The 10,395-nt window shown below is 66.3% G+C and overlaps 1 protein-coding gene across 2 annotated transcripts; it reads left to right on the plus strand.

Moving 5' to 3' along the window:
- The first annotated feature begins 498 nt into the window (after positions 1–498).
- On the plus strand, positions 499–9,276 carry ZNF414 (zinc finger protein 414). 2 transcript variants are annotated; one of them, XM_075524221.1, is made up of 9 exons: positions 499–594; positions 5,278–5,411; positions 5,870–5,971; positions 6,056–6,163; positions 6,410–6,515; positions 6,756–7,291; positions 7,650–7,700; positions 8,377–8,535; positions 8,840–9,276. In XM_075524221.1, exons 2-9 carry the CDS (start codon positions 5,342–5,344, stop codon positions 8,914–8,916), a joined length of 1,209 nt encoding a protein of 402 aa, XP_075380336.1. In that variant the 5' UTR covers positions 499–594; positions 5,278–5,341; the 3' UTR covers positions 8,917–9,276. The 2 variants fall into 2 exon arrangements, with proteins under 2 accessions (XP_075380336.1, XP_075380337.1); XM_075524222.1 differs by lacking the exon at positions 7,650–7,700.
- Positions 9,277–10,395: the final 1,119 nt, after the last annotated feature.

The raw sequence follows: 10,395 nt of genomic DNA on the forward strand, positions 1-10,395 counted from the left end.
CCCTTCTCTGGCCACGCTCCAGCCCCTCAATGTCTCTCTGGGAGTGAGGGGCCCAACACTGAACACAGCATTCGGGGTGCGGCCTCACCAGTGCCGAGTACAGGGGCACGGTCACTGCCCTACTCCTGCTGGCCACACTAGTGCTGATACAAGCCAGGATGCCATGGGCTTTCTTGGCCACCTAAAGGTCCCCCCCCTACTCCAAGGAACTTGGGGTGCTCAGAGGGCCCTGGGATGCTCTAAGGACTGCAGGGCTTCCCAGGGGGCTCAGGGGGCTCTGAGCACCCCAGGATGCTCGAAGGTGCCCGTGGTGCTCCGAGGACCCCGGGATGCTCCAAGGGCCCGGGATGCTCCAGCTCCCGGGGGGGGGGGGGGGGGGGGGGGGCTGCGGAAACACCCGGGAAAAACAGCCGGGGGACACCGGGGCGGGGCCGGGCCGCCCCCCCGCGGCCCCCGCCCCCCCTTCCGCACCGCTCCTTCCTCCCCCCCCTCCTCCTCCCCCCGCTCTCGCGACAGCTCCGCGCAGAAAATGGCCCCGCGGCCGCGCCGCCGCTGATGCGCGCTCCGGGCGGCGCCGGCCCCGCCGCAGCCCCGGTACGTGCGGGGACGGGAGGGGCGGGCAGCGGGGGGGCCGGCACCGGGACGGGAGCGCCGGCAGCGGGGGGTGTGCCGGCAGCGGGGGGTGTGCCGGCAGCCGGGGCTCCGGGGCAGCGGCGGTACCGGAGGGCTTACCGGGCCCGGGGTGCCGGGGCTTTGCAGGGAGCCGGGACGTGCACCGGGGGCTCCGGGCAAAGCCGCCCTGCCCGTGGGGGGCACCAGCCGTGGGGCTGCTGCCCACAGCGGGGCTCCAGGTTACGCGGGCCACTACCCGTGGGGCGACTAGCCATGGGAGGTGCTAGCCATGGCTGTGTTACTACCCACAGGGGCTAGTAGCCATGGGTGTATTACCTGTGGGGGGCTAGTAGGCACAGAAACCACTAGCCATGGGGCTGCTACCCATGGGGGGCTAGTAGGCACAGAAACCACTAGCCATGGGGCTGCTACCCATGGGGGGCTGCTAGCTATGGGGGTTACTAGCTGTGGGGCTAGTAGCACAGGGACAGCCTGCCACAGGAGCCGTTAGCCCCTGGCCTTTGCAGGGGTGCGGGGCCCATGGGAACACCAGGACCCGCTTCACCACCCCGAGCATCCCGGGGCTGCGCCCGCCGGGGTCTCCCCGCGCTCTCCCCATCTTCCCGCACACGTGGGAGCCGCTTTGTTGCTGTCAGAGGCTGGGGGATGCGGCTGCTGGGCCAGGGCTGGAGCGAGGGGGCTCCCGCACCTCGGCCACCGGGTGAACTTGAGCGGGGCCAGGGCCGCCTGCTCGGGGGGCAGCTTCGGCCGGGCTCAGGGAGGAAGGTCCGTCCTCCCCAGATGGCTCCTGAAAGGAAAGAGGGGGTTTTTCCAGCTGAAGAGCTGATGTAGCCCGGTGGGTCGGCCGGCTGTGAGCAGGCAGGTAAAGGTGGGCACCAGGATGGTGCGGGGATGTGGGGAAATGGCAGCGTGGCTCTTTCCCGTTTGCACGCCACCCGGGTCGCAGATGGCTTGGAGCAAGCTGGGGGGAAGGCAGGGACCCCCGGGCTTCCCAGGGCGGCTCTGCGGGGAAGGCTGAACGATGTTTCCCAAGGAACCACTGAAGGGCCTCGGCCGAGCTGCCCCCGCGTCCGCCGTGGGGACGTGGCACAGCGGCTGTGTGCGAGGCTCCGCGCTCACCCCCTTGGATGCGCACGCTGCCACCGGCAGCAGCTGCGGCGGCGTTCGGGGTGGGCTCTGCGGGGCTCTCCGGGCAAATTTTCAGAGTTGGAAAGCAAGGAGCCTGCCCTCAGAGGAAGGCAGAGGGGTAAAGCATCGAGGCAGCAGCTTTGCTCCAGCCCAAGTTGGGATTAGGGCACCCAAGTTGCAGTGGGCATCACGAAGCCCGTGGCTGTGAGGCAGGGGCTGCCGGGCAGCAGAGATGCCCAGACCATCTTCCCCCCCACACCAACTCTTGCAGGGCTCCCTGTGATGCCTGAAGGCAACGGGAGAATTTACGACGTGCATTTCAATTTATGACACGCATTTTAACCCCGTGACCGGTGGCCGGAGCGCGTGCCGGGGCGGGCGGGGGGCTCGCCACGCCGGCAGTAGCCGTGCTGCTGTCACAGCCTGTGCTTCCTCCCTCCGCGCCGCTCGGCGCTCACCGGCTGAGCGATCACATGAGCCTCTTGTTCGGAGCCTTTGTCTCTCATCTCCTACGCCGAAGAGCTGCGTTTTGGGAAGCCTCTGCAACCTCTGGCTATAGACTGCGCGGAGATGCTCAAATAGGATTATTTGTCCCATTTATCCTCCCCTGGTGGGTTTGTAAAAGTCTTCTGTGCTTGGCGATATGTATAAAAGCCCTGGTTCGTTTGAGGGCGATGAGCTGTATTAATTATTAACTGAATCAGCACCAGCAGCTGCTCTGGGTGACCAGTAGCTGCAAGCCCTCCTGTTCACCCCGTCGCCATCAGCCCCCCAAAAAGATTTTTCCGGCATCCCTGTTCACCGCAGGGGCTGGAGCGAGGGAGTTTGGTGCCAGCAGGTTTTCAGGGAGACTGAACCTGTGGCAGGAAAACCCTTCAAAACGCGACATCGAATTTGCGGTGGCTCCAGGATTCGGGTTTCCAGGGCAGGTTTGCGCCGGCACTGCGGGAGTCACATCTCTGGTGGCCACGTGGGGTCACTGGGGATGGTGGCAGGTCAGCGGCACCTGGGTCGGAGCATCGTGCTCAGGGTTGCAGAATGGAGGGTCCTGGAGAATGGAAATTGTTGGACACCATCCCGCGGGAGGTGGCAAATGACAGCAAGATGATACAGGCACCGCCGGCTCCCTGAAAACCGGGGCCTGGGCCGAGCATACGGTGCTGCTACGGTGCTGCCGTCACGTCCGCTGCTGAAAGCACACCTGCGTTGAACAGCTTTGCTCCGGCGGGACGTTGGCGGGGCCGCGAGCCGGGCGCAGGCACGCGCAGGCGCGCTGGCTGCAACGAGGTGTGCCTGCATCTGTCTGCCTGCCCTCACCAGACCTGCCCGTTAGTATCTGTTCAAGAGGCATTTTCCCAGCTTTTCCGGAGAAAAATCAGCTTAAATTGCGTCTCTGGGGTACCACCTGCAACTGGGGAATGGCGAGCAGCGTCAGACTGCGTCCAAGAGGGAGAGGAGGGAGGTTTCGGCACGAGCTGTAACATCCGAAGGCGCCGCTGGGTTTGACCCTGGAGCACCGGGAGCTCTCAGCCCCGGGAGCCAACAGCCCTGCTGCGATGCTGCCGAGGAAGAATTTCCTGGTTTCTGGAAAAATGGACTTGAAAAAAATTGCTTGTGCTCCTGCTGAGCTCTTGGTGCAGTGGGCCCGGGCGTTCTGCTCCCTTATGGCCTCATCTGGAGGCCGCAGGAGACCATCGGTCCCCGGGGGACCGTCAGCAGGCCCTGGGGACAGGCGGTGGCATCGAGGATTGATCCGGGGTCGGCATCCCCAGCGGGGAAGCGGGCACCTAGGAGCAGTTCGCTACGGTCTCGCTACAGGACTCGCGCTACCAGGAAACGCTCTGGCAGCACCGAAGCTCCGCGGCTTCAGGGACGGCCACCGAAAAGTGGCAGTGCCACAGGGACGCTGCACAGGGCTGCGTCTTCCTGCTCAGCCCTTGCCTCGACCCTTTAATGCTTTCTCCCTCAAGAGAAGATTCCTGAGGCTTTTTTTCCCAGCAAAACTGCAGTTCCCCCTCCCGATAAAACAAAGCTCCGTCAAAGCTGCCGTGAACTTTCTGTGCGGCGTTCACCCCGCCCCAGCTGTGCCGCTTCGTGCAGACCGAGCAAACCAACCCCTCCAGCCAGGGCTGAATTTCCCCTCCTGGGACGCGATCAGCCCCTGGCACTGCCCCAAACCTGCCGCTCTGGGGCCGACCCCCCCTCCAGCCGGTCCCGGCCTCGGCGCAGGTTGCACCCCGCAGCGCCAGCAGAAGCTGCCAAGCTGAGAAAACAACAACAACAAAAAAGCAATGCAACTCCCAAACAAAGACGCAAGCCTGGGAGCGGCCGGAGAAGTAATCCCACATGGATTTCCCCCCCCCCCTCTGATTTATTGCCCGCTGGGTTGCAATCCCAGCACTGCCGGTTGCTGCAGTAACAGCCGCTGAGCCTGCCTTCACCAGGCTAAAGCCCTGCTGTGCGCGGCCGGCCGGGAGCAGGGCTGGGTCGGACAAACTGGGAAAATGCTTCTTGAGCAGACGCTAACGGGCAGGTCCGGTGAGGGCAGGCGGGAGATGTGACCCGTCCCCAGGGACAGTTGTGTTGGGAGTCGTTGAGCTCTTGGGGAAACGTGAACCCTCTAACCAACTGCAGGTGTACCTGTTGCACTCTGCAGCCCCAGCGCTGATTTATTATTATTATTATTATTATTATTATTACTTTGATGTTAAGACACTATTGAGAAATCTCCCGAAGTGAGGGACTTTTCAGATACTTTTTCCTGGGAGTTAGCGTTTGGCTTTTGCATATCGAAGCCTCATGCCGAGGCTCCGTGAGACCAAGCCAGTTCAATTTTGGGGACCATCTGATGTAGCGTATGTGGTGGAACTGTCCACCACATGTTCATCAGCACGTTCATCAGCATCGGGCCCTGCTGCCGATGCTCCTGGTCACGCAATGGGACCTGCTGCCCCTCTTGGCTGGAAAACCCTTCGAAACGGCGGGTGGGGGCGGGCGGGGGGAGCATCCAGCGAGACCCCTGGCCCGGCCGGGAGCAAGAGAGGCTGGAGCAGCTCCTGCACTCCCTACTTCAGCGGCGCTGGGGCTGCGGCGCCCTGGGGGGAGGGGGGTCCTGTGGTTTCGGGGGGGACTTTTGACTACAGGTGCCAGGGCTGGACCTGGCGATGCGGGGCAGGCTGTGCTGGGCGGCAGCTGGGGGGGACTTCTTGGGGGGGTTGTGGACCACCCCCGGGGCGAGAGAAGCAGGAAGGGACGACGACGGCGCTGGCTTCAAAGCCCGGCCGCTGCTCCCCTTGGGGGGCCATGCTGAAAGCCCCCAGGGTGAAGTGCTGCCTTTGCAGTGCGTCCCCCCGCAGAGATGCTGCGATGCCCCTGTGAAGCCGGGGCCTCCTGCCAGCTTGGCCCTGGAGGTCCCTGGGCAGGAGGGTCGGTCCCACTGCCGTGGGGCACTGAGGAGGAGGCGGTCGACATCGCTCCGTGCCGGGCTTTAACCTCTTGTCCTTGCGCTCGGTGTAGCATCGCCAGGAGAAGACGCCGCCAGCGGCACGCGCCTCACCCCGTGCCAACCACTGGCCAGGCCATGAAGACGGAGAAGGATGAGGCGGTGCCCACCTTCTCCCTGGGGGGTAAATACGGCGGAGATGGGGCAGGTGAGTCCCTCGTGCCATGGCGGGGTTGGCGAGAGGAGTCGGGGCAGGACGGGGGGGAGAAGCCTTCACTCCTGTTGCTGTGAGGCTCCTTTTGCCGAATCCCACCCCAGAGGGGTGGCTGGGAGCACCCCGCGGGTGTGCACGGGTGCGCATAGGTACGCACGTGGCATCACCCAGCGTGTTCAAGACGCCAGCAGGCTTTGCCTTCATCCCAGCAGCTTTTTCTAGAGCAAAGACCCTCCCGTCTCTAACCACCCTGGAGGGCTCCTGCTCTCCGGCCCCTTCCAAGCCAGACCCCAGCAGACCCCCCCCCAGTTGCCTGCACCCCTGTTTGTAAAGGGTAGGAAGGAGGGCAATGAGAGACGTGGTTTAGGCAGGGACCGAGGCTTGTTGCTGCCCGCGCTGCCTGCTCTGCCTGTGGCAGCTGGTGCCCGCTGCCTAACAGCCTCTCCCCGCAGGCTGCAGCGAAACGGCTCTGCCCAGCGGCCCGATGCCGGCGGCGGGGAGCGGAGGGACCCCAGCCCAGGACCTGCGGCCGCTGAAGCGCAGACCTGTCCCAGGTGAGCCGAGCCTCAGCCCTGCCCCGGGGAGGTGACGGTAACGGCCAGGGCAGGGACGAGGCCAACGGATCTGTCTCCTTCCAGGGAAGCACTACCAGTGCTCAAGCTATGGCTGCAAACTGGCCTTCCCCAGCATGCAGGAGCTGATGGACCACCTGAAGGTCCACTACAGACCCACGCAGTCCCTCGAGGGTAAGGCCAGGACACCCTGCGTCGCTCCAGGGTGCCCTTTTTTGGCTGGGAGGTGGCAAAGCAGGGCCTGAAACCGAGGCGGCGCTGGCGGTGGTGCCTGTACCTCCGGGAGATGCTGCACAGCACCGGGCGGGAGCGGGGAGAGCGTGGGAGGTGCTGGAGACCCACTGGTGGGGCTGCCCCCAGCCCCAGGGGGTGCAGCGCAGCCGGGCTGTTGCTGAATCTCTGCCCTATTTCTTTGCTCAGGCAAAACCTTCCAGTGCCCCACGCTGGGCTGCACAGAGACCTTCCCCAGCATGCAGGACCTCATGGCCCACATGAAGGTGCACTACAAGCCAAACCGCTACTTCAAGTGAGTCCCGCTGGTCCCCGTCCCCATCCCATGCCGCCCTGCCACCTCCCTGCAGCCACCTCCCACCGTGCGTCCTATCGGGGAGGCACCCGGCAGCTCCCAAACAGCCCCGAGCGCACGGGCTCCCACCTTCGCAGCCCCCCCCCCCCCCGCCCCACCTCAGCGGCAGACCCCGGGGCCGGGGTGGGGGGTGATGCAGAGGTGAGCGCCGCCGCTGACACCACCTCCCCGGCCCCGCAGGTGTGAGAACTGCATGCTGCGCTTCCGGACGCACCGCTCCCTCTTCAAGCACCTGCACGTCTGCTCCGACAGCGCCAGCAGCCCTGCGCCACCCCCCAAAGCCGACAAGCCCGTCCTGCCTGCTACCTCTGCCCTGGAGAAGGAGCCCCCGGCCAAGCCACCCGAGGGGCTGCCCAAGCTCCCGAGCGCTATCCGGCCCCCGGAGAAAGAAGCCATCCTCCCCGGCGCGGACACTGCCCCAGCGGCCCCGGCCGCTCTCCCCGCCAGCCTCCCTGAGCTGCCTGGCTCGCTGGAGGTGCTGCCGCTGGTCTCGCCGGCCCCCCACCCCTTCCCGCTGCTGGAGCCCAGCCTTTTTGGGCCGTCGTCCTTGACTCGGTTCTCGGGGCCACCCCCCTCCTCCGTGGCGGGGCCATTCCTGTCCTACGTGCACCCTTCGCCCTACAGCTTGCCCCAGCCCCCGGCGCAGCATCGCCTCCGGCCCTACGTGCCGGGCCACGGCCCCCCCGTCTCCAACGCCGTCTGGAAGAAAAGCCAAGGTGAGCGCGCAGGGCCGTTCGGGCAAACCTTCTTCTGCTCCCGCCTTGACCAGCAGCTCCCGGAGGAGGACCCGCCGTCGGCCAGCTGAGGATCCCCCTCCTCCCGGCCCCGCGCGGGGCCACCCCGGCCCCATCCCACCTCCGTCCCCCTCTCCATCCCACCCACAGGGATGCTCGATTGGAGAAAGCACCAGCAACCACCAAAAAAAAAACCAAGCCTCCAAATTTTCCCGGCCCTGCTGCTCCCCGGTGTGCTGGGGGTGCGAGGCGGGGGGCCGGGCCAGGCCTGCCCCCCACATCCCCCCCCCCAGGGAGGGGAAGACCTAATGCTTGTCTTGCCCCTCGATTCCCTCCGCAGGTGTGAGTGTCAGCCCACTCCTCCCATGCTTTGGCTCAGGAGTGACTCCAGGTTAGTTTGGCACCTACTGGTTGGGGGCTGCTTTCTGTCACTGGGGGGGCGGGAGGGGGCAGGGGGGGCCGCAGGGGATGGGAGAGGCCCCATGGGGTGCCACGATGCTCCCCGGAGAGCAGAGGGGGAGGGCGGGCTCCCTCGTTTTCGGGAGCCGCGCGGAGAGGGGATGCTGCCCAGGTAGGCTCGGAGATGGGGGGGTCGCCTGCTGTGCCCCCCTGGGAACCGCCTGGTTTCTCCGGCGCCTGCGGGCAGAAGCAGCAGGAGATGGAGCTGCAGCAGCTACTCGGGCTCAAGCCCCCCCGATCGCCCCGGCCCCGAGGCCGGGCTGGAAACCACTGCCCTTTGCTCCATGGGGTGCAGAGAGGTGATGGGCAAAGGGAGGTCGGGGCCGGGGGCACAGCCTTGCTCCCTGCTCCCACATTTGGGGTTCCTGCCGTGGGGAGGGGACCTCTGTGCATGTAGGGCTCGGAGCGGGGGGGGCTCCTGCCCCCATAGCATCGGCCGATCCGAGCCCCGTGGCACCCAGCACGATGCAGCTGGCACCCAGGGCCACCTGCCCTGCACCCTGTGCTGCCGCTTCGCATGGCTCCTGCTGGATGGGGGCTGCGTGCCCCCCCCACGGCGGGGGGCCGGCGGGCGAGCGCTGTGCTTCCCTCCTCGCCCGTCCTTGCAGGGCACTCCTCCAACAGCCGCATCGTGTGGGAGCACACGCGGGGCCGCTACACCTGCATGCAGTGCCCCTACTCCACGGCCTCGCGGGAGGAGATGACCCTGCACATCGAGGACCACCGCAAGAACCCCCCGCCGCCCGGCCGCCTGGACGCAGAGATGGGTACGGCCCGGGGGGGCGGCAGGAGGGACCCCGACTGCCGGGATACTCGTGGGGAGCGGGCTTGACCTACCCCGCGTGGATGGCACCTACCCCGCTCCCTCTGTCCTGGAGGGGGGTGACCGGCCACTGCGGTGGGCACGGGGCTCCAGCTCCTGGCTCCCAACCCTGCAGCGATGCCCCGGGGAGTCCATGTGCCCTCCCCGCACCCCCCCGCCGGGTGCCAGCCCCCAGGCAGCCTCCCGCAGGAGCCGGGGTGCCAGGGGCTCGGCCGCAGCCCTGACAGTTCTCTTCCCTCTCCCTCCAGATTTCGGGGTGGGCATCGCCTCCTTCCACACCAAGCTGACGCCGGAGATGGAGAACTCCCTGTACTCCCAGCTCTGATGCCCCTGGCTCCGACGGGACTGCTCCTGCGCCTCCCCATCCCCCCCCCCCCCCCCAGGCCAGGCAGGGGGGCACCGCACAGCCCCTGCCACCATGCTGGGACAGGGACCCCCTTCCCGGGTACCGGGAGCATCCCCCAGCATGGGATGGCAGAACAGGGGGTGGGTTTTTTTCCTCTTGAATTTCTACCCTCCCTTTTATTTTCGGAAACTCTAAGGCCCCGGAACCCTGTGTCTCCCTCCCTTAAAGGTTTCATTGCTTCAGCTCCAGGGGCTCTGGAGGGAGCCCAGTAGGTTGCTCAGGAGTTAGTGGACTTCTCTGGAATGAGGTCTTGAAATAATAAATGGGAATTGTACAGGAGCGGCAGCTGGGAGAGCCTCTGTCGGTCCCTGTGGCGGCTGGGGGTGATGGGGACCAGTGCTACCCCTAAGGACGCTCCCCACCCAAAGGAGGGGGCAGATGGGGGGGCTGCAGGGTGTGTGTCAACACATCCCAAACCATGAAGGGCTCCTGAAAAGCAGAGCTGGAGCTTCTGCCAGCTGCACCCTGCACCCAGATTGGGCAGCCAAGGCAGGGAGGACCCGAGCCCCTTTCTCCAGCGCCTGGCTGGCCCTGGTGCCTTGTCCCCACCACAGGCAGAGGTGCCAGGAGGCTGCTCAGCACCAGGCAGCAAGTGGCGAGTAGGGCCCCTGCTCCACCCCACAGCTCTTCCGTGGTCCACGGTCCTGGGGGCTGCGCACCCCCCGTGGGAGCCGAGCGGCCGCACGTTCTCACCCACGCTCCCCCCAGTCCTGCTTTGCCTGCGCAGGTGCCAGCCCCATCCCAGCGAGGTGAAAAGTTTGCTCCAAACTGGTTTGAGCGAAGGCGTGCAGCTGCACGCCGGTGCCCACGCTGCCTCGCCGGCTGGGCGCCAGCTGCCGCCGGAACAAGGGACAAGAGCGGTGGCACCCCGCTCCTCTGCACCCCAGGGTCGGGTGCTGCCGCCAGCCCCAGGAGGGGACACAAACCCCAGGGGAATTTCCCCCCCCCCTCCAGCTCAGCCCTGGCTCCTGCCTGTGGAGCTGCCCCTTTCCCAGACACATTCACCCCAGAACACAGGTCCTGGGGCGGGGGCTTCACCCTCCCACCGCCCCTGCCCAGCCCTGCTTGTTGCCGGCAGCAATCGCACAGCCCCCCGTGGGTACGCCGAGCCGGGGGGCACAGAGCGGAGCCCCAGCATCCACAGCTCGGCCCCGTGATGGAGGCTTAGGGGGGCCGACGGCAGCCGGGCCGGGGGGCACAGAGCGGAGCCCCAGCATCCACAGCTCGGCCCCGTGATGGAGGCTTAGGGGGGCCGACGGCAGCCGGGCCAGGGCACACGTGCCTTCCTCGCGCTGCAGTCCCTGTACGTGGGTGAGCAGCATCGTGGACCACCACGGTTCATTCCTGCCTGCAGCCCTGTGTTGGGCAGCCTGTTCGTGATGCCCTCCCCAGCCCACC

Source organism: Mycteria americana, chromosome 24, assembly GCF_035582795.1.
Source record: "Mycteria americana isolate JAX WOST 10 ecotype Jacksonville Zoo and Gardens chromosome 24, USCA_MyAme_1.0, whole genome shotgun sequence".
Classification (NCBI taxonomy): Eukaryota; Metazoa; Chordata; class Aves; order Ciconiiformes; family Ciconiidae; genus Mycteria; species Mycteria americana.